Raw genomic sequence first — 24265 nt, 5'->3', positions numbered from 1 at the left:
TTAACAACTTTCAAATGAAGTCGTCTGACATTATTTTCATTTTAAAAAATAATTCTTTATATTGAAAACATAAGACATCGTGAGCGGTTATTGGGCCACTAGGAATTTGTGTGTGTTCCAATAACCGCTCATGCGAAAAATTGAACAAAATTTAAAGAAATGTCGATTTTAGTATATAGCCTTCTTTATTGCATTAGAAGATATGGTTTGACCACAGAAAATATCAGGATAAATAACGAAATTTGAAATTATGCATTTTTTCAGTAAGTTCGTCACGAAATCTGTTTACCGTGAGCGGAAATAGGAACACTTAGATACAGTAACAAATGCAATTAAATATTTTTTTATAAAAGTTTTTCAAATTCTTTTTATTTTGCCCATGATTACCTATAGTTGGAGCTACACTGTGACATAAAAATATTATTGATCGGCACAATAGTTATATTATAATAAACATTTGAACACATAACTTCCCTTAAATTAGCGGAATCTGGTGCACTGATGGTAATTCTGCCAACATTTTCTTTTTAGATATCTTCATGAATTTTTCTAAGGATCAGGAATCCGTCCTAAAATCGTTTCATGATTCAAGGAATCTACAAGTTCTCCAAAAAAATGATTTAGATCATCTTAAAGAATTCAAACCTCCTTCAGTAATTCCTCCAAATTTTTTGATAAAGATTTCCAATGAAGTCTTTAAAAAAAAATTTCCAATCATTCATCAATGGATGGCTCCAAGAAAAAATCAAAGAAATTTGTCAGATTTTTTATTGTAGAAAATTTTGAGAAATCCACAAGGAATATCGAAGTCTGGTATTCTTGATGGAGCGCTTTCTATGATTATTTTAATAAATTGCTAATAAATCTGAAAAAAATCGAATCTTTGAATAAAGTCTTACGGTTTTGTTTTTGAAGAAATTTCTTGAAGAAATTCGAAAAGGAAATAATTGTAACAATTACTATAGTATTAACTGATGCGGAACTTCGAATGAAGTTGAGAAGAATCCATTGAGACTTACAAATTTCATTTGAAAAATTATTCAAGAAATGGAACCACATGAATATTATTTTGATGAAATGCTGAAGAAATACCGAGCGAATTTCTGGAGAAATTTTATAAGGAATCCCAAGTTAAATTTATCAAGATATTCTTGGAAAAGTTTATAAGTTTATATGCGATTTTTGGAGCAATTTCTGAATAAATTTTTGACAAGGGTTCTAATGAAAAAGCCTAGAATAAATGGAATAAAATGGTGTAGGAATAATTATAAGGTTTCTTGGAAATATGCCAAAACGATTTTTTTGCAAAGTCTCTAGAATTAACCTTAGTGGAAGAGCTCCTGTAGGATCTGAGCGAAATTTTCTAGAAGTAACAAAATATCAGTGGGAAAACATCTGGAGGAAATCGTGTGATAATTGCCAGGATTTTTTTTTCAGGATAATCATTGTTAAAATTACTGCATGTTTTTAACTCTGGAATAAACCTTTGTGGAAGCGGTGGAGTGCTCCAGGAACTCTGGACCAAATTCTTAAGAAATTCTTCTAAGCATCCATTCAAAAATCGTTGGTAGCATTCCTGGAAGTATTCCAGAGAAAATCACTGGAAAAATTACTAGAATTCCGGAAGCATTCCTCGGGATCTGAAAAAAATATTAGAACTTGTGGAATAATCGTGTAATAGTCTTTGTAGGTTTCTTTGGAGTCTCTTTTGCATCAGGATTCACTGCAAGCAGTGAAAAAGATTTTGTTTCACAAAAACGATATATTCTACCATGCCACTATTGCTTCAAAATAATTTCCCTGGATGTAGCCAAAATTCCCTGAGAAATCCAGGTTTTTTCCAGGTTGAATAAAATTCCCTGATAATTCCAGGTTTTCCAGGTAGTAGACACCCTGTGTAAAGACCCCTACTAATCCTAGAAATAATTTCTGGCTACGTCACCGCATCTTGTAAACAAAACAAAACAACAAAAGATAATATTTAAGTTTTTTTTATCGAAGATTTCAATTTTTTTCTTAGTGATTCGATTATCCGGAGTGAAAAAAAATCGATGCTCCGGATAATCGAGTCCGACCTGTATTGCAATAAAAAAAATAATCTCCAATTTATGCATAATAACTGAATCTTGTTTATCAAAAATCATACTTCGGGTAATCGAGTCCAAAATTCCGAATAATCGAGTCGCCGGATAATCGAGTCCTACCTGTAGATATTTGCATCTCCTGATTCGCTACTCATCACATAGTAACGCATATGCGCTAGTGTATATGCAGTAAAAATGGTTAAAAAAAATTAATATCACGTAGGTATACGTCAAAGCACCGGGATGGTTCGAAGATACATATGGGACAGTTGTGCTTTTATGGGCAGTATATGAAACAGTACAACTTGCAACGTCGTTCTTTTGACGTTAACTACGTCTTACGGCAATTTACTGGGTGTCAATTAAAAATCTAAAATATTGCGACCGTCACGAAATTATGTAAGATTTTGAATACTAATAACTCAGCCATTTATCGGTAGATTTTCAATATTTTCCCGCCAATTGGTCGGAAATTTATACAACATTTTACTCAAATGGAGAAAACTTTTGATTTTTGACGATAGACTGTCGAAATTTGGGAAAATGTCGACCCTTTTCTTACGCAACCAAACCCACGATTCTTTTGGGTTGGCATGTGCACTATAAAAGCAGACTGATTTCTGCTTCTTTGCTCATTCTTCTTTTGACGTCTTACGGCAGTATACTGGGTGTCAATTGAAAATCTAAAATGTTGCGACCGTCATGATATGATGTTAGGTTTCGAACTATAGGAAGGCTGCAACTTTGACAATCGACTAAAATTCAAATGCAGAAAATCACTTGGCGTAGTTAACGTCATGCGGTCGTGTCTTGAACACAACCCCCTCTGATTTTTGTCTAACGTCTTCAATAAGAACAGCTTGGAGTGCAGTTCGAATTACACTACAAAGCTTTTTATTGTGTTCGTTCTTGACTCGTTGTCCAGAATATACTTACAGTTGGAGTTGCTTTCAGTCGAATCCGAATCATTCACAGTTAGTGGTATGGCATTCAACCTAGGTGGCTCTAACAGACTTTCGAACACGCTGGCAGATATTACCGGCTGACGGATGGATGTGCGACCTGTAATAGAAGTACTTTTATGACCTAAACAGTTCTATATAATAGTATTTGCTGCATACTCACCTGTTTGGTTGCTTAAAACCGACCCACTTTCGTTTAGAGAAGCCGAGTTTAACGGAGTGTCATCAAACAAGGTTAACAGCATAAGTTCTTCGTCCAGGGCAGTTGTGTCTTCAGTCACAGATCCGCTGACAACTGAGGACTGGCTAGCATTGGCTATGTTACTGGAATCTGCCACATTTGTGTTTGATTTTGTTGGCAATCTCTGGGTCATTGACAGCTCGGCGTACTCCACATCATTTTCTCCCGATAAAACTTCCTCTGGATCAACTTCATTGTCGTCGAAAGAACTGGCGTCTTCGAAAGATATATGTATTTCGGCAGTGTTTAATTTTCGAATATTCCTATCATTACTGTTATTCTCGTTACGATCGGTACCAAACTCGTCATCCTGTGCGAATTGAAGTTTTCATAAAAAATGGACTTTAAGGTTATTTTTTTTTTAGAATTAAATGATTAAAATATGAACTAATGTATTTTATAATTGTAATAATGATGAAGTTCATAGCAATGATCAGTTCAATGCATAGGGTAACGGTCGTATTTTGGACCCCCTAAGGAAGTGATTTTAGTTTTGTGTCCCAATTAATTAATTGCACAGCGTAACCAAGTCAAAGAACATGTCAAAATGTAGAGAAAAACTTCCTCTACGAGATAAAAATGTCCAAACGGTCATGTAGGAACCAAAAAACGTCGAAAATAATTGAATTGTGTAGCACTGTTTTTCATTATTTTGGACACATTAATACATTTTGGACCCTCAAAGTATATATTTTGGACCCCCGGCATTTTTTTATCGTTTGGCGACAAAGTCCATGACACTGGATGTATAATATGCTTGCCCAAACTCTAATCAATCGATCGACAATGGAAACCCGAAGAAATTCTACGCTTTTTGTCCAGAAATTTGAAAAAAGTATTTGTTTACATTTGAATAATTTCTGACGGCTCCAATTTCTGTGTGTAACGTGTTGTAACGGTTGCATGGATGCACCGATTAAATTAAATTAATTTCAGATAAAATAAACACACTTTCTTTGTACAAACGGTTGATGCAAGTGCGGAACAGTCTTATCTTTCCAAATGGCATGCAAATTGAGTTGGTCTTTCGATTTAAACTGGGAAATTTGCAGAAAAATGGCCAAGGGGGTCCAAAATATATAGGGGTCCAAAATATAATTACGTGACAGGCTAGGCCAGACACCACCAGTAGAACCAACAGGTCATCAATAATTGAACCACGCCACCCGAGCAAAGTCCAACGCCATCAGGAAACCCGACGAATTGTCCCATCAGCAGATTTGAGGTACAAAAGCCCGATCGAACAATCGATCGGCCTCTTTTAGTAGTGATCAGTGATAGGTATTAGTCGTTTAAGCAAGTGTAATTAGTGTGTAAGAAGAAAATAAATGTTTTTTTTATGTTAACCTGAGAGGACATCTCATTATTGGCGCTGTAGCAGTTCGGTAAAGTTAAAAAGACTTGTGTATACAACAGTGGAATAGTAGTGCAACAAACAACTCTACTCAAGTGGTTCCCGCATACGCGTCTGCAGCTGAAGGATTACATCCGCTGATTTGATTTGAGGATCCCCCCGGCACAACGTCAACTTTAACTGAACCAGGACACCCGTGAGTAAATTTTTATCTTTTTGCTTACTGACAAGTTTGGAAAAGTGATTATTTGCTCAAAATCGTTTCGACACTACGAGATAGATCGGACGATTTGTATAGAAACTTTTGATTCGGCACTACGAGATAGATCGATCACTTGTATTGTAGCTCTAACAAGCCACCGAAACACGGTAAGTGAAAGCAACATTAATTCTATACAACACCGTAAGAACGACGCGCTCCAAGTAGACGTCATTCTTATTCATATTCCCCCCTTACAATCAAACCAGCTGGTGCGCATCAGGTTTCGTAAGCATAAAGCAACGTTTGCAGCTACGTTTGCCAAGTACAGTTGAACATTTGATTCGTTTCAATTAATTCAATGCCAAAAACTGCCAGTGGCAAGGCATGGCAACGAGCTCGGAAACAGTTGAATATTGCATTCAAAACTGTTGGAGTTTCGGAATCTGAAGAAAGTTCATTTTCTGACGATTCAGGTGATCTCGCACACATCCCGTTAAAAGACGGAACTAATATTCCGCAAATCTCGAATCTTTTCATTTCCGAATCTGCAGAAATGGAACAGGCCTTAAGCCAAATGATGGAGCAATTACGCCAAATCAACGACAATATTGCTGCAATAACTTACCGGCAAGAAACACAAGAACAAGAAATGCTATCTCTAAGGAATCCACATCAGGGAGCCGAACAACAGGCGACACAAGTACCAAATCGTAGGGTTGAAGATTTCTTCAGGATACCCGACCCTATTAAATCCCTTCCACATTTCGAAGGTAATAGAAAACAGCTTCATGCATGGCTTTCCACAGCCGAAGAAACATTAGACTACTTTAAAGGAGAGGTTAGTCCTCAATTATTTAAAATGTATATGACTGCGGTAATCAACAAAATTGAAGGTAGAGCTAAGGATATTCTATGCTTAGCTGGAAATCCGCAAGACTTCGATTCTGTTAAAAGTATTTTAATCAATGCTTTAGGAGATCGACAAGAATTATCAACTTATAAATGCCAACTATGGCAACATAAGATGACGGAAGGAATGAGTATCCACAAGTATTATCAGAAATCTAAAGAGTTGATACAAAACATAAAAACATTAGCTAAACAAAATGCCACCTATAAAGCTAATTGGGGCGCAATTAATCTTTTCATTGACGAAGATGGTCTCGCCGCATTTATATCTGGCTTGAAAGGGACTTACTTTGGACACGTCCAAGCAGCACGTCCGAAGGATATTGAGGATGCCTATGCATTCCTTTGTAAATTTAAGTCTCAAGAAATTGCTGCAAATACAGCATTTGACAAACCAAACAAACCTCCTTTTAAACATGAAAATTCATCAAAAGGCGAGCAACGAAAATTTTCTAAACCAAATTTTCAACAACAACAGCAACAACAAGGCGAAAAAACATATCAACCCAAGCCAACTGATATGGAGGTAGACCCCTCTCTAAGGAGCAGACTGACCTTGAATAGAAAAATTATTAACAATACAGAAATAGAATCGTCGGACCATGAATATTCAGAAGACGACGAAGATGAAGTTGTTGAAGGGAATGTAAATTTTTGCATGACGACTGCAAATCAAACCATAGGATGAAGAATTTTTTCGATTTCTTACCATACATTTTAGTGACAGATAAAATTAATGGCAACAAAATTCGATTACTTATAGACACCGGAGCCAACAAAAACATTATCAGAGCTGGAATTATTCCCACAAAGAATACAAAAGGTACAACCACGGTGAAAAACATATTCGGAACACAAACCATTAGTAAAAAAGGGAAATTTAATTTGTTAGGGCCAAACATACCGGAACAAACATATCACGAGCTTAAATTTCACGACTTTTTTGATGGTATTATAGGCTCAGAATTTATGTCCAAAACCAAAACTTTTATTGATTTCGACGCAAATAAAATTTCAATAAACCAAGTAGATATCCCCTTCAAGAAATACTATCCATCAAAGAAATACCACTGTTACACAGTGACTGTAGAAACCGACAGAGACGGTGACTGGTATGTTCCATCCTTCCAAAAATTATCAAAAGGAAATTTAATACAACCTGGGGTTTATTCATCATTTAATAACAAAAGCACCATCAAAATTATTTCTACCGGCAAAAAGGCACCTGAGATACCTAAATTAAAATTGAGAGTCAATAATTTTGAAACATTGATTCCAGTTCCATCAGATTCAAGTGATACACCTGATAGAGAAACTATAGAACAACTAATAAGAACCGAACATTTGTCAACGTATGAAAAAGAAAAGCTTATTGATACAATTCTAAAAAACCATAAAGTCTTGTTGAGAAGCAATGAAAAACTCACAACTACGACAATAATCAAGCACAAAATTGAAACGAAAGACGATAACCCGGTGTACACAAAGACATATAGGTATCCACATCACTTCAGAAAAGATGTTGAAACACAAATTAAGGAAATGCTTGATAGTGGAATAATTACTCCATCTACTAGCCCTTATTCATCACCAATCTGGGTTGTACCCAAGAAAAAGGACGCTTCAGGCAAACAAAAAATTAGAGTTGTCATCGATTACCGAAAAATCAATGAAAAAACGGTAAATGACAAGTTTCCGATGCCAGAAATTGAAGATATTCTTGACAATTTAGGAAAATCTCAATACTTTACAACTTTAGACTTGAAATCTGGATTCCATCAGATCGAAATGGATCCCAAGGATCGAGCTAAAACAGCATTCTCCACCACACAAGGACACTTTGAATTCACCAGAATGCCCTTTGGTCTTAAAAACGCTCCAGCCACCTTTCAAAGAGCTATGAACAATATCCTATCAAATTTTATCGGAAATATTTGCTACGTTTATTTGGATGATATTATTATCATCGGCCACAGTTTGGAAAACCATTTAGAAAACGTTTGTAAAGTTTTGGAACGTCTGACACAATTCAACCTCAAAATTCAATTGGACAAATGCGAGTTTTTACGGAGGGAAACTGAATTTCTTGGACACATTGTTACGCCAGATGGAATTAGACCAAACCCAGATAAAATTCAAAAAATAATCGACTGGAAAATACCAACCAACGAAAAAGAAATTAGGCAATTCCTCGGATTATCTGGTTACTATCGACGGTTTATTAAAGACTACTCCAAAATTTCGAAACCAATGACTAAATACTTAAAAAAGGACACACCTGTTAACACAAAAGATCCAGAATACATTTCATCATTCAAAAAATTAAAAGAGACTATTGCCTCCGACCAAATTCTAGCATACCCCGATTTTAACCTGCCTTTCATTTTAACTACGGACGCTAGCGACCTTGCAGTGGGAGCTGTGCTTTCTCAAATACAGGACAAAATAGAAAGACCTATTGCATTTTCTAGTAGGACATTAAATAAAGCGGAGACAAACTACTCAACCATCGAGAAAGAAGCTCTAGCTATTATATGGGCCATAAGAAAATATAAACCATACTTGCTTGGAAATCAATTTAAATTATACACCGATCACAAGCCACTCACTTTCATAAAAACCTCAACAAAAAATAATAGAATACTTAATTGGAGACTCGAACTCGAAAATTATCAATATACGGTTGAATATAAACAAGGAAAGACAAATGTTGTGGCAGATGCCCTTAGTCGAAAAACTGACAATCCTACTGAAATCAATGCAAATATAGAAGAAGGAAATTCTGAAACGACAGAAACCGATATATCTGACGACGAAGAAATTGGACAACATAACGAAAATACTGACGACACTTCCGACGACTTGGAAACTGTTCACTCCGCTGATACTTCCGACGACTACTTCATAAAGTCAACCGAGAGACCAATAAATTATTATAAAAATCAAATCATATTTCGGATATCAAGACTAAACATTGAAGCAACAGAATCACCTTTCACGAATTATAGACGATCCACTATCAGCATGGACCACTTTGACGAGAATTCAATAACAGAATTTCTAAAAAAATACCACAATGGGAAACAAACGGCTATTCTTGCTCCAGAAAATTTAATTAATCTTATTCAACAATCCTACAAAAATCATTTCAGCAGCTCTGGTTATTTCGTTATTACCCATTTTCAAGTAGAAGACGTTAGCAATGAGGATAGACAAAACCTACTCATCACAAAGGAACACGAGCGAGCGCACCGAGGTATTACAGAAGTGGAAAATCAACTGAAACGAGCCTATTTCTTCCCAAGAATGCATAACAAAATCGCAATCGCAATCAACACCTGTTCAGTATGTAACACTCACAAATACGAACGTAAGCCGTATAACATCAAAATTTCACCAAGGCCAGCTACAAGGAAACCCATGGAGAGAGTGCACATGGATATTTTTTCTATTAACTCCTATAGTTTTCTATCTATGGTTGATTCTTTTTCAAAATTCACTCAAATGATCCCCATCGAAACTAAAAATTTAGTAGACGTGCGTAACGCATTAACTAGATTTTTCAGTAACTATGGCATACCATTACAAATTGTCACAGATCACGAAACTACCTTCAGATCTATTCAACTCAAAAACTTTCTGAATAATTTAGGAACTTCACTTACTTACGCCTCTTCGTCCGAAAGCAACGGGCAAGTAGAAAAAACACACTCAACCATAATAGAAATATATAATACTAACAAACATAAATTTCCTGAAATGGACACCCCAGAAATAATTTCAATTTGCATATCTTTATATAATTCCAGCATACATTCATCAACCAAATTCACACCGAACGAAATTCTATTCAACCAAGGCAGCCAAATAGACCCACAACAAATATCAAGGGAAGCCGAAGCTATTTTTTCCAAGGTTAACCGCAATATCGAAAAATCCCGTGAGAAGCAAAAGAAAGGTAACCATAGTAAAGAAGATCCCCCTATTCTACAGGAAGGCCAAAATGTTTTTGTAAAGCCAAACATTAGGAAAAAGTTAGATCCACGAGCAGTTTGTACAACAGCCAATCAAGTCCAGGAAAGAACATTTAAAAATTCTAGGAACATCAAAAGGCATAAAAATAAGATAAAAAGGCCGAAGAAAATTAAAAAAAAAATGTATAATTTTTTATTGTTCGTTTTGTCTTTTATAAAAATATTTGGTCAAAATTTAGAAATTTCTGACTTGCATGAAAATCCGATACTAATTTTAAAAGAACAAAATTGTTACATTCAAACAGGAACCATAAAAATCATACACCCCATTAACCTTACCATAATAGAACAGAATGTAGCTTCATTTTTAGACATTTCAAGAAAAATTGACAGGAGCTTACCTTTATCTAACCTTATTAGTAGGAAAAGTAGGCAGCTAGCAGACAACTTATATAAATTGAAACCAATCAAGAATAGCAGACCAAAACGCTGGGACATCGTAGGAAAAGGCTGGAAATGGCTTGCAGGAAACCCCGACGCAGACGACCTAAGGATTATCAACAAAACCTTCAACGATGTAATTGACCAGTCTAACGAACAAATCAAAATTAATGAAGTTATCAACGAAAGGATTTCCAAGATAACAGACACCATCAACCAACTCACTTCAGTAAACAACGTTTTATTAAAGGAGACCGATGCCCTCACACTATTACTCTCCTTGGATACAATGAACAACATCCTCGAGGAAATCGAAGACACCATCCTGAGAGCTCGTTTATCCCTCTCTAACAGTAAGTTATTAACAATCAAAGAAATTTTCATAATTGAAGCTATAATCAACGAACAAGGAATTACGACCAATTTTCCGGAGGAAGCATTGAGTTACGCAAATCCAAAAATTACAAGCAAAAGCGACATGCTTCTATACATTTTGGAAGTACCTAAAACCGACAGCACATGCGAAGTACTCAAAATTGTACCGTTAATCGTTAACAATACGATCATATCTGAAACACCAAATCACGTTGTGAAATCAGGAAGTAAATTTTATATAACAGAACACCCAGAGAAAACAATACAACAACTACACAACACAAAACCTTTCGTAGACAAATGCATAATTCCGATTATTATGGGACTAGAAAGTCACTGTTCTGCATCTATTACGAATCAAACAGATTTTGAGATGTTACCAGGCAACAAACTACTTTTGAATAACGTCAAAAATCAGTACATCGGATCAAACTGCGGCCCACACAACAGAACACTAACAGGAAATTTCTTAATTCATTTCCACAATTGTACGGTTCAAATAAGGAACAATACCTTCACATCAGAGGAAAGACTTAGCCAAACAAGTCAAGTAGCAGGTATATTCCCTGGCTTATCAATCAACAAACACATCATCGATAAGCTCAATCTATCAAGCCTACATTGGGCGACATCAAAGAACCGACATCGGATTGATCATATTCAACTGGAACAATTTGAATTCAGGAAATGGTCTTATGGACTCTTCGGTGGTATCTCAACTACCACGTTAATTATCATAACAATTGCAATTCTCTGTTTCCGTAGGAAAAAAGTCGTATTCACCATCAAGTACCCTAGGAAAAATTATAAGAAGCAGAAAGGAGACAAATCTTCGAAATCGACCGAGGACGTTCGATCTTACCCCCCGGAGGAATTACGTGACAGGCTAGGCCAGACACCACCAGTAGAACCAACAGGTCATCAATAATTGAACCACGCCACCCGAGCAAAGTCCAACGCCATCAGCAAACCCGACGAATTGTCCCATCAGCAGATTTGAGGTACAAAAGCCCGATCGAACAATCGATCGGCCTCTTTTAGTAGTGATCAGTGATAGGTATTAGTCGTTTAAGCAAGTGTAATTAGTGTGTAAGAAGAAAATAAATGTTTTTTTTTATGTTAACCTGAGAGGACATCTCATTATTATATATTGGTTACCCTAGTATATATACAAGTGATAAATCTTACCGAATCTGTACCGGAATGACTATGGTGGGATTGCAAATTTGGCGAAGATTGTGAAACTGATAGCTGTGTATTTTTCGGTCCTACAAACGTACTGGAGCTTGGTCCAACTTTAACGAGTGTCTTCGATTGAGATTCTTTGCGATGCGATGCCAAAGTTCCACTCCCAGAGGCGACATTGTATGATTGCATTTGAAGCGATGACAAAAGGGCACTAAATTCGTCTGAAAATAAAAAAAACGCGTTAGTATTCATGTGTTAATAAAACTTTACATCGTTCACCTGCAGATGTATGACCATAGTTTGTGTTTGAATGATTGATAGGACTTTTAGATGGTGTCTCATTATTTGACGAACGTCTTGTACTACTGGAATTGAGTTTTAAGAAGTGTTTGACATTTAATCTACGACTATTGTACGAAGCTGGCGAAATAGCATCCGAGGCGCTGTGCGATTTATGAGGTGCTATTTCCATGGAAGATGCCTGTTTCGAAGTGTTTTGTCCCAGCATTCGTTCGGTTCGTGTTAACCGTTCGCTGAGAGTCTTAATCTCTGTTAAGTGAAGTGCTTGGGTTCTCAGCAGATTGTTTATGTACCACTGTTGGTCACGACACTTCTGATAAAATGTGGTTGGCCTTACTTGGTATCGCAGTTCTAGAGTATCATTGATCGTATTCAAATATCCTTCCTCAGCTAGGGCATCCAGTCGACAAAATCGATTATATCCCCAACATTCACCAACCTCGAAGTCGGATACAAATTCTCGTTGGATTATTTTTGATGAATTCGGGTGAATCATTTGTAATCGGTATTCATATCTTTCAAAACAGATGAGACAAGAAAAAATAAGTGAACAACATAAAAAACTGGTCTTTATACTTACGTGCTTGCTTCTGGATATCCTACAGTCAGTTCTAAATATACGCAAAGGTATTCTTTGCGCATGGCACCGTTGCCCCCAGGATAAACTTTTAGTCTCCAGCACAGCCCATTCACGTAAAGCGGGTTGGAATACACTGGTTCAGCCTTCTTTTGAAGTTTTGTAAAATTTTGCATAATAAATACTCCCGTGTCGTAAGCTGGCACGATTTCACTGAAAAATAATAAGATATATCGTGAGTATTCGAATAACAAAAACATTTTCAAGACAAAAATAGCGTTTCGTTTCCACCATCATATGTGATGTTATTGGTAATAGTTTTTTTGCTTATTGTAATACCGCTCATTTTGGTATCATGGAAGAATATTATTGTAGGAGAAGGTTGCAGCGCAATGCTGCAACAAGGAACGCGACAAAACGTGAAGCGATATAAAAGAAAGCAGGAAACCCGCCTATTCCGGGACAAAAAGCGACCCCTGGAAGAGGCGGAATGTGATGAAATGGAGCAGCTGCATCGTTTACAAGAAACGCGAAAGATCTATGTAAAGCTTAACAACGCATCTCGAAAAGGCTACATGCCACGAGCCGAAATGTGTAGGGATAAGGATGGAAGCATTTTGACGGACGGACATGAAGTGGGGGAATTTACGTATTCTCGGCAGTCTAAGCCGATGCCACTCTTCTTTTGTTATTTTCTCGAACTTTGTACATTTATACGCTGATCAATTCTCTATCGATTCACACCGACAGACTTGTTAAAAGCTTTTCAGAAACGTTTTTACAACACTTCGAACACCTCATCAGTGGGAAGCTGAATGTTTTCATTGGTGTGTTTAAACAGATAAATACTGTGTATTTTGCGTTTGAAATTTGATTGCCGATAATAGTCGAATGGTGCCGAAGCCTTAAATCACCTTGGTTGAATAGTGGAAGCAGCATTACGACGAATATCTGAATAGCACGGAGAACACAGGCGCAGAGGGTCATGACAGCGGAGGAAATGACTACGTCAGTACGGCGGATGAAGGAAACCAACCTGTTCCCACATTGAGGGAAATTAAGGATGCATCCCATGACACATATAGCAGTCCCATGTTTTATGGGATTTCCTATAAACATGGGACTGTTATGCGAATGTGTTATAAGGATCTTCTCTGAAAAAAATCATACAAAATATTGAAAAACAAAAAAGTTATCGCTATGTGTATATTTTTTTGCTGTAAAAATGAAGCTGCTAATAGAGGGGTTGAATACCATTTTCTTTAACCGCAGAATAGGCCTGAGTTAAAGAAAAATAACGAACACTGATTAACATATTATCACAGACAAACAGACCTCACACTCTCATCATTGTCCATCGACCACCTTTTTAACGGTCGATTTAAAAATATGGTGGGTGGCCAATCCACCACCCGCAGCGCTCGCATCGTTTTTGTTCGCGTTTGACGTTTACACAATACCGTTGGCCCGTCGGCCAAACACACTAATTTTAGCATTGGGCGTACATGTCTTCGCGACTATGATTTGGATCGAGATTTGTTCTAAGTGTTACGTCTGTTTGTCTATAATATTATTTTATTCTTTATTTGCAGGATATAAAAATATGCACAGGCGCCAACTTGTGACGTAGTTGGGGATGATTCGTTAATGGTGATTACATACTGATTTATCTCTTATTTCTAAAATTACTGCAATAGTTTTCAGAAATTGTGAATAATAAATGTTTGACGTTTCTGGGAACGATTTTTTTTTTTCATTCAATCCAAAAACACTGAACAAATATTTGAAAATCCAGATGTTTTTCAACTCATATTTCAAAGCAATATATAAAGGTATTTTTTCTAACACCAAGAAAAAATTGTCTCTAAAATGATGTACCATGAGAAATAATAAGAAAGAGTGCAACCGAATCTTCTTTTTTTCTGTAAAAAAGCTGGATGCCAATGAAAGAAATATTAGCTTCTTAACCTCAAAATTCTCACATTAAAAAAAAACTTATAAAAAATATTGAGCATTTGCAAAAAGTTCTAAAAATTCTCAGACACATGTTTTGTACATCCAAAATATGTTGTGTTTTAAATGTTATCTGTGACTAATCATCCGACCTTGTGAAAATCTCAAATACAGTAACCCCACGCAGTTGAATCACCCACAATTTATGAATCAGCTGATTTTAGAAGACAAAATTATTATCTAACTTATCACAAAACACCACAGAATCATTTTTACTGATAAGCAACACATAGTGTTCAGCAATTTCAAGGCTTTTTATCTCAGTAAAAAAGCTCTTGATCGCAGTATGAACCAACAATATTATTAAATTCTTTTTGTAGCTATTTGGGCTGTATTTTTAGCCAACTTTGTAAGCCGTGTGGCTATTGGCGCTTAGCTAGAAACGAAGTTTTAAAGTTTGTTTCAAAGATTTGTTGTGAGATATTAAGCCCCAGACACCATTTACAGATTCAATAAACATAGCTTTGAGAGATAAATGCGTATTTATACGGATTTGGCAGAGATTTTTGAGTAAAATACTTGACCAATAAATTGTGGGAAATATACACACCAGTCACATATTATGAATCAGCGTTCTTAGTTTGTTCTTGATTCTTAGTTTCAAATAATTTCCAAATTAAAATTTTGTAACGGAAGAGCAAAAGAGGTTTGGGACCGTTCATAAACTACGGAATTTTTTTTGTAGAAAAGGAATCTGAAAATACAAATGAATTTCCATGATTATGGAAAAAAAATTCCAAAAACATTCTACGATTGGAGCTTAAGTAGTCGCGCTGTTGTATTTTATACAACATAAGTGTAAAAACCACGCGAAAACTGGAAGGGTATACAGTGCCTGTTCGATTTAGGCAACATGCCAAAAAAAATCATGTTGCCTAAATTGAACCGTTCCAAAATTTAACGGTTGCTTTTATTTACACTTTTATCACCGTAATTATGACCACGAATTAAATTCACCTATTTTAAATATGGTAAGCCTTAAGAAGGCCCACAGAAACATTGAGATTGACAGGATTTGTGACTGACCATGATCCATTTTTTCATGTACAGGGATTTCCGTGTTGCCAAATTCAAACCGAGTCAAAATCGAACGGGCACTGTACGATGAAAAGTATTCTTTGTAAACTTAGTATTTTTCTGATCACTTCAACACTTGTTATACCCTATCTCAGCAATCATTCTCGCTTGTTGCGTAAAAGACTATGTTGGCATTATGCCGGACAAACGCTTGCTGTCCGAACTCGCTGTCGCTCGTCGGACCTAAAATTGGAAAAAAAATATCCTCTGTTTGCATTATACCGGGCAAACGCCTGAATTTGCTGTTTGCATGACACCGAATAGATGCTATAGAAAACGTTCAGATATCGGAGACTTCGGAGGCCTTCTGCCGCCTCAGTTCCCCTATCCTTAATGCGGCTTCGCCGCATGTAAATTTTACACTGTTTACTGACATAACTGCATTTAACAAAGCATGGACTGTGATTCGGCCTTCTGTGCATTCAGCCTTTTGTGATTCGGCCTTTTGTGATTCGGCTTTTTGTGATTCGGCCTTCTGTGATAATCCCAATAACTTCGGCCGTATGAATATTCCCGAGTTTCTCTTGCCACATTTAGAAACTACATATCTCGCGTTCAGTATCATAAGGGCGTAACTGCAATGATCGATTTTCTCTTTAGCAAATTACTCGGCTGATAAGCAGTTGTATCATTACTTTTTTCGATTCAGTAGAAAGAACTCATCGTCTTTCGGCATGTTACATCGAAAAATGTTACCAATATCGATTGACTTTCGTGTAGTAGTCCAAAGAGAAAATCGACGAAGAGAAATCGATCACTGCAGATACGCCTGTATGATACTAAACGCGAGATATGTTTACCAGTATACTGACAAAAAATATTTGAATCCGTTAAGTATTCGTATTCGTTAAGTAGCCTATACGGGTTAAAACATACTTGAGAAACCATATTAATATGGCTCTACCCCATTTGGCATAAAGCCATTTGGCATAATGCCGTTTGGCATAATGCCATTTGGCATAATGTTCATTTGGCATAACGGCCATTTGGCATAATTAAACGAAATATTATTTTTCTTTTACATTTCAAAACTTTCATTATGGTACTTGGAATATTTGTCTAAAACAAGTTAAGTTTACTGGAAGAAGGGGAAAATATTGACCATGATTTTTAGTTGAAGAAGTAATGTGAAGTACAAGGAAACGCATCAAGAAAGATTGGTTGTCACGAAGTGTGCGTTTGAGGCTGATGACAAAAACATCAGCAATGTAAAGTCACATCAGCGCGCAGCGGTTGAGCATATCGTGTAGATGGAGATCCAAGCATATGGGATAATTGATTTCAGTACAGCATCATTAGAAAAGTTTCAAGTTTGAGTGTGTTAAAACGCAAACACCGAACCGGATCGTTGCGTACAATTTGATCAAATGAAAGAATGGGCTTGACTTCCATAAGTTATGAAATTCCATGTGCGGCTGAGTACTCACTTGGATTTTTTTGAATATCATATCTAGATGAGAGTTTGATGTGGCAGAACCTGCAAAATAGTGCAGCCGTATTGTTCCAATTTTACAGAAATGAAAATTATACGGTGGTGCAGAGCAATTAATAGAGATTAGTAAATTTCACCTTCTTCCAAACATGAGTTATTCTTTTGAGTTTGCATTTTAGCTAATCTTAACTTTAATACCGTGCTGCTTCGAATTGCTACACCCTTTAAAAGCCGGGCAGTAGCCTGTTTCTAGGTGTTTTTGGACCTAATGCTGACTGTCTCGTAGGGGTGTCGATGGTGTAGTGGTAAGCGAGATAAGCGTGATATCAATTCTCGTCGGCGCCATTATGATTTTCTTAGACATTAACTCCTGGATCGCGTCTTCTTTCGGAAGGGAAGAAAAGTACTTAGTCCCAGCCCATTTGCTGATGGGTTTGATATGTAGGGTCCCAGGTGTTTGTGGCTGTCTCTCCGGGCGTCGGAATTTCAAGACTTCGATCCTAGACCCAGCTGACATTTAACAAACAACTGGCCCATGGAAATAAGAAGTGTTTTTTCGTTTGAACTCCGTAATTGCAACTTCTTCTACATTATCCATGCATAAATGCAGCCGAAAAAAAAACATTTTTTTATGTGAAATAAGGCCGGTTTCCAAGATTCGAAGCGTCCGGGCAATTCGAATCAACACGATACCAAGCAAATCTGATGTAATAAACTTCGATCTTGGCGTGCCTATGATTCGTTACGCTGCAAACTAAAAAGAACAGTTTATGTTGGAAAGAAAGTATAATTTCTTATAGAGTAATTCGTCATTTGCTGAATGCCTACAGGCTCGCTAATTGTGGAACATGTCATTAGGAATACACGTAGGGGGACATGGGGCAAGAAGGACACCCGGGGCAAAAGTGCCACCTCTAATTTCACGTAGTTCAAATCAAGTTTTTGATATTTAACGCAGGATAGGTATAAATTGAGTACTAATTGAGGGTTGTGTAAATATTACAGTTAAAAATGTTTAGTACAAAAAATTAGAAAAATGTCTTTAACTCACCAACGCAAAATATGCGAAATATTATAAGGATGTAAGATTGGAAAACAAGGTTTGACTCCTAATAAATACAAAATATATTGATTTTTCCACACAGTATTGATGATTTTCGATTGTTTAAAATAGCTGTGAAGAATTTTTTTTCGAAAAAGTCCTTTTGACATTAAATTTTACATATATAATAACAGTATGTCTTATGGGGCAAGAGGGACACCGCAATTTTCTCATATAAAATCAAATGAACTTTTATTTTTCTTGTTTAATATTGCATTAAATCAATGTTTTCTACTAAATAAAATCAAAATAAACCATCTTGGACATTCAAAATGGTTTCTGAAAATTTTTACTATTATTGTTACAGTCAAATAAGATGCAAACTAAATTAATTTTGTAAAATTACTTTTTAGCTATAAGTCAACTTTTATCCCTCAGTTTTTATCTTTACTTACTCTACAATTTATCGTTTAGGCGGGGAAATAATAATATACAAAATTTGTGGCATTTTGCTCTGGTGGTCTTCTTGCCCCATACGAGTGGCACTCTTGCCCCGTGCCTCATTTGAAAACCTCATAAGAAGGAACATTTACAAAAAACTTAAATCATCATGTGTTTCTTATATTTTTGAAATCTATCGATAACATCATTTAGAACAAGAGGTGAGCTTGCCCCTACACTGGAATAATCTTCAAAAATTGTGCTAATCAACCATGATTTGAACCTATATATCTTAAGGTGTCCTTCTTGCCCCCAGCCCCCCTACTGTTATAAAATAGGCAAGATTGTCAGCCGTTGAGCGATAGGTTAATTGCCCTACTGAATTATTAACCAACATCAACTGATTTTTTTAGCATTTAAGGCAAAGCATCTCTCCTGAGATTGTCCTTCTTTGAGACATTGGCAGTTCTTTATATTTGGTTTCTAAGCCCTTAGAAATAAAAAAAAAATCAATGTTTTTAGAGGCTAAGCTAAACGGTTTCTTATAACTGTGTTTCCAGCTGCGACAAAATTGTGATATCCAAGCCACGGTCAAAAATTTAACTACAGCCTAGCCTATAGCTTATTATAACAAATAAAAGAAGACAGACTTTCAGAGAGCATTATAAGATTGATTAAAGCGAGTTCACTCTATGGCACCGAATTTTAAACTCTTCATATTACTCCTTCCTGAAGCGATACGAATAAGTACTCACATCTTCAAGTGTGACTTGGAAGGCGCCGGTCGGAACTCGGAAGTGATTCAATTCTTTTGTCCAGAGTCGAAAAAGACACATTGGATTTATAGAGTCCAAATTTGAGATTTTTTTGTGGAAATGTATTCTTCAAATTATGCCAAATGGCCGTTATGCCAAATGGCCATTATGCCAAATGGCGTTATGCCAAACGGCATTATGCCAAATGGCATTATGCCAAATGGGGTAGAGCCTATTAATATAGAGATTTGCATGGCATAGGGTAACCAATATATTTTGGACCCCTATATATTTTGGACCCCCTTGGCCATTTTTCTGCAAATTTCCCAGTTTAAATCGAAAGACCAACTCAATTTGCATGCCATTTGGAAAGATAAGACTGTTCCGCACTTGCATCAACCGTTTGTACAAAGAAAGTGTGTTTATTTTATCTGAAATTAACGAAATTAATTTAATTTAATCGGTGCATCCATGCAACCGTTACAACACGTTACACACAGAAATTGGAGCCGTCAGAAATTATTCAAATGTAAACAAATACTTTTTTCAAATTTCTGGACAAAAAGCGTAGAATTTCTTCGGGTTTCCATTGTCGATCGATTGATTAGAGTTTGGGCAAGCATATTATACATCCAGTGTCATGGACTTTGTCGCCAAACGATAAAAAAATGCCGGGGGTCCAAAATATATACTTTGAGGGTCCAAAATGTATTAATGTGTCCAAAATAATGAAAAACAGTGCTACACAATTCAATTATTTTCGACGTTTTTTGGTTCCTACATGACCGTTTGGACATTTTTATCTCGTAGAGGAAGTTTTTCTCTACATTTTGACATGTTCTTTAACTTGGTTACGCTGTGCAATTAATTAATTGGGACACAAAACTAAAATCACTTCCTTAGGGGGTCCAAAATACGACCGTTACCCTATTGTATTAAATATTAATCAAATCTCTAAAAAGAGACCAGTTACCAAGTTTGTTGCAGCATATTTTTGTTTAACAAAATGCTTTACCCAGGTTTCTTATTCTTCTTCGTGGCATCAACTGGGACAGAGCCTGCTTCTCAGCTTAGTGTTCTTAAGAGCACTTCCACAGTTATTAACTGAGAGCTTTCTTTGCCAAAGGTGCCATTTTCTCATTCATATATCGTGTGGCAGGTACGATGATACTCGTATGTACAGGGAAGTCAAGGAAATTTCCATTGCGAAAAGATTCTGGACCGACTGGGAATCGAACCCAGACTCCTTTAGCATGGCTTTGCTTTGTAGCCGCGGACTCGGCTAAGGAAAGCCCCAGGTTTACTAAATGATAATAACTCCCGAAACGCTAGACGTTTGGTCAATCAGTTAAAAAACATTGAATATACATACCTTATAAAATCAGCTGCCACCGGTGCGGTTACATAACTGGTCATTGGTTTTGTGCGCACTTGGTTTATCATCTTCAGCAGTTCGGCAGATTTCATTATTAGCTGGGATCTGGAAAAAAAACTAAATGCAGTTCTGGTTCTCATATAAGCTAATCAGAAAAGCAAATCATACTTGGAGCATGTGTTCAGTTGATGTTCAATTTCTTGCAGTAGATGTTCAAGTTGTTCAGTTTCTTGGGTTAATGAAGTTTTTCGGTCCATCAGGGTTCCGAATTTACCTTTCAGTTGTGACTCGAGCCGGCCTGCCATTAAATTTACAGCAGTCCTCATTTCACTGACACGTTCGTCTTTAGCACTGCGGACGGTGTTCACATTTTGTTCGACGTCTTGTACTAGGCTAATCAACTCTAATAAGCGACTTTTGAGCTGCTGCTGTTCTTCTTTTACCTGTGCAAGGTGAGTTTCATATACAAGCTCTGAAATTAAGGGAAAATAAATTTTCAGTTAGACTAATGGACAAATGCGTCTAATTAATCGACATTATCTTCCCGCTGCAAAATGGTGGGTCGACAATCAGGAAGGAGCGTCCAACACAGCTCTGGTCCTCACAAGTTCCTACCTCGCGCTTCCACGGGTCAAATGATGACAAAGACCGCCAGCTAAGGGTTGCGTACTTAGCTGGTAGTGCAGCCTGGGCACTGTTGTCCTTCTGACATCAGCTAGAGTGAGGAGGTGCGTTCTGAGCGTCTGTACACCAGGAGGTGCGGCTCAAACAGCGTCTGTTCTGGTATCCAGCGGCTGAGTACGAAACGCTGTATCACGTCAGCTACACCTAAGATGGCAGTCCCATCAACGTGATGTAGGTAGCGCGACCCCGGTAAGGTAGCATACCGAATTCATTATCCACCACGAAAAATGGAGAAAGAAGAAGAAACGAACGTTATTTTCGGCAACCGACCTGGCAACGAAATAAGGACTATGATTGGAAACTCGGTACCTGGAACGTCAGGACCTTAAATGAACCTGGACGAGTGAGCCTTTTGGCTCGTGAATTGCGAAAAGTTGGCGTGTGCGTGGCTGCTATTCAGGAAGTGCGTTGGCTAAGATCTGGAGAACGTGAATTCAGAGCGATAGATCCCGTCGCTAACACCGCTTTCAAATACAACATCTATTACAGCGGTGGCGATAAAGCTGAACACGGAGTCGGTTTCATAGTGATCGGGAAGCAGATGAAGCGCGTTATTAGGTGGAGGCCGATCAACGAGCGGATCTGCGTATTGAGGATTCGGGGCAAGTTCTTCAACTACAGCCTGATCAACGTATATGCACCGACTAACGACAAACCCGATGACGTGAAGGACGCGTTTTACGAATGTCTAGACAAGACCTATGGAGAATGCCCAAAACACGACGTGAAAATTGTCATCGGCGACGCTAATGCGCAGGTCGGAAAAGAGGACTTCTTCCGCCCTATCATTGGTAAAGAGAGCCTTCACTCTGTTACCAACGACAACGGCCTACGTTTAGTGAACTTTGCTGCCACCAGGGGGATGGCCATCAGTAGCACTTACTTTGCACGCAAGGATATCCGCAAGCACACCTGGCAACACCCAAATGGCGAACTTTGCAACCAAATCGACCATGTTCTGGTAGACGGCCGACATTTTTCCGACGTCATCGATGTTAGAACTTTCAGGGGTCCTAATATCGACTCAGACCACTATCTCGTTGTAAGCAAAATTCGAGCGCGATTATCAACCGTCTCGAGTTCTAGAAATCGACAATCGTTGCGTTTCAATATCCAACGCCTGTCAGCAGATGGTGTAGCAGCGGACTACCATCAAAAGCTCGACGAGCGGATTAGCGAAATCGACGAAAGCGTCAACCTCAGCGATCTGTGGGAGTCAGTCCACGGAGCAGTGAGCACAATAGCGCGAGAAGTGGTAGGTACTGCTCAACGAAGACCAAGGAACGGTTGGTTCGACGAGGAGTGCCAGAGAATGACGAACGAGAAGAACATGGCTAGAAGCCGGATGCTGGTGTCTGGTACCCGTCAGAGCAGAGAGCGGTACAAGGAAGCAAGGGCAGCCGAAAAACGGATCCATCGCAGAAAGAAAAAGGAGCATGAAGAGGCAGTAATTGCTCAGGCGCAAGAAGCTATGGAAGAGAACAACATGCGACGGTTCTACGAGTCCGTAAATGGTGTGCGGAGAAAAACAGCGCCGTCTCCCGCCATGTGCAACGACCGCGAAGGAAACTTGCTGACGGATAAGACAATGGTGGCCGCCAGGTGGAAAGAGTACTTTGAGTCATTGTTGAATGGAAATAATGGAAGTGGATCTGGTAGCAGAATTCAAATCGATGACGATGGCAGGCTGTGGAACCTCCAACGCTAGATGAGGTAAAAAAAGCTATCAATGGGCTGAAGAACAACAAGGCTGCTGGGAAGGACGAGCTCCCGGCCGAACTTCTCAAACACGGAAGCGAGCAGCTGCACGAACCCCTTCACCGTATCATATCGAGGATATGGGAGGAAGAACAAATGCCTACTAGTTGGTTGGAAGGTCTCATTTCCCCTTTGTACAAGAAAGGGCATCGACTGGAGTGCGCCAATTACCGAGGGATAACACTCCTTAATTCGGCGTACAAAATCATGTCTGGAGTTCTGTTCAACAGATTGAGACCGTATGAGGAGTCCTTTGTCGGCGAATACCAAGCTGGTTTTCGAGAGAGCCGATCAACGACGGATCAAATGTTTACCCTGCGTCAAATCCTAGATAAATTCCGGGAGTACAACTTGCAGACTCATCATCTGTTTGTAGATTTCAAAGCAGCGTACGATTCAGTGAAGAGAAACGAGTTGTGGCAAATTATGTCCGAACATGGCTTTCCGGCGAAGCTGATTAGACTGATTCGTGCAACGCTTGATGGATCAAAATCAAGTGTGCGGGTGGTGGACGAGATTTCATCATCGTTCGTAACCTTAGATGGATTGAAACAGGGTGACGCTCTTTCTAACTTGCTGTTTAACATAGCGCTCGAAGGTGCTATCAGGAGAGCCGGTGTGCAGAGAAGCGGTACCATTATCACACGTTCTCATATGCTCCTTGGCTTCGCGGACGATATCGACATCATCGGGATTGACCGTCGGGCAGTGGAAGAGGTGTTCGTGCCTTTCAAGAGGGAGACAGCGAGAATCGGGCTCACGATCAACACCACATGATAGCTGGTGGTCAACGTGGGTCCGGACGTGTTAGTGGTAGCGAAATGGTGCTAGGTGGTGATAAGTTTGAAGTGGTGGAAGAATTTGTGTATCTTGGAACACTAGTGACATGCGATAATGATGTTACCCGCGAGGTGAAAAGACGTATTGCAGCTGCGAGTCGGGCTTTCTACGGGCTCCGTAACCAGCTGAAGTCCCGTAGCCTGCAAACGAAAACAAAACTCGCGTTATACAAGACACTGATCCTTCCGGTTGTCCTTTATGGCCATGAATCATGGACATTGAAGGAAGTCGACCGGAGAGC

The 24265-nt window shown here is 38.2% G+C and overlaps 1 protein-coding gene across 5 annotated transcripts in view; it reads right to left on the bottom strand.

Annotated features, from left to right (window-relative positions):
* Window positions 1-24265, bottom strand: part of LOC5576280 (E3 ubiquitin-protein ligase TRIM37) — a 46989-nt gene that overhangs the window by 12395 nt on the left and 10329 nt on the right. For 4 of the 5 annotated variants that reach the window (XM_021844448.1, XM_021844449.1, XM_021844452.1 and 1 more), the window contains 7 exons: window positions 20911-21214; window positions 20740-20847; window positions 12611-12820; window positions 12010-12545; window positions 11731-11951; window positions 3210-3597; window positions 3021-3146 (listed from right to left, as the gene is read on the bottom strand). In XM_021844448.1, coding sequence (XP_021700140.1) covers window positions 3021-3146; window positions 3210-3597; window positions 11731-11951; window positions 12010-12545; window positions 12611-12820; window positions 20740-20847; window positions 20911-21214 — 1893 coding nt within the window. Of the gene's footprint in view, window positions 1-3020; window positions 3147-3209; window positions 3598-11730; window positions 11952-12009; window positions 12546-12610; window positions 12821-20739; window positions 20848-20910; window positions 21215-21357; window positions 21377-24265 lie in introns of those variants that run through there. The other variant, XM_021844450.1, reaches the window with a different exon arrangement.

This window comes from Aedes aegypti, chromosome 2 (assembly GCF_002204515.2).
Source record: "Aedes aegypti strain LVP_AGWG chromosome 2, AaegL5.0 Primary Assembly, whole genome shotgun sequence".
In the NCBI taxonomy this organism is placed as follows: Eukaryota; Metazoa; Arthropoda; class Insecta; order Diptera; family Culicidae; genus Aedes; species Aedes aegypti.
This window is presented reverse-complemented; position numbering and strand designations above follow the sequence as displayed.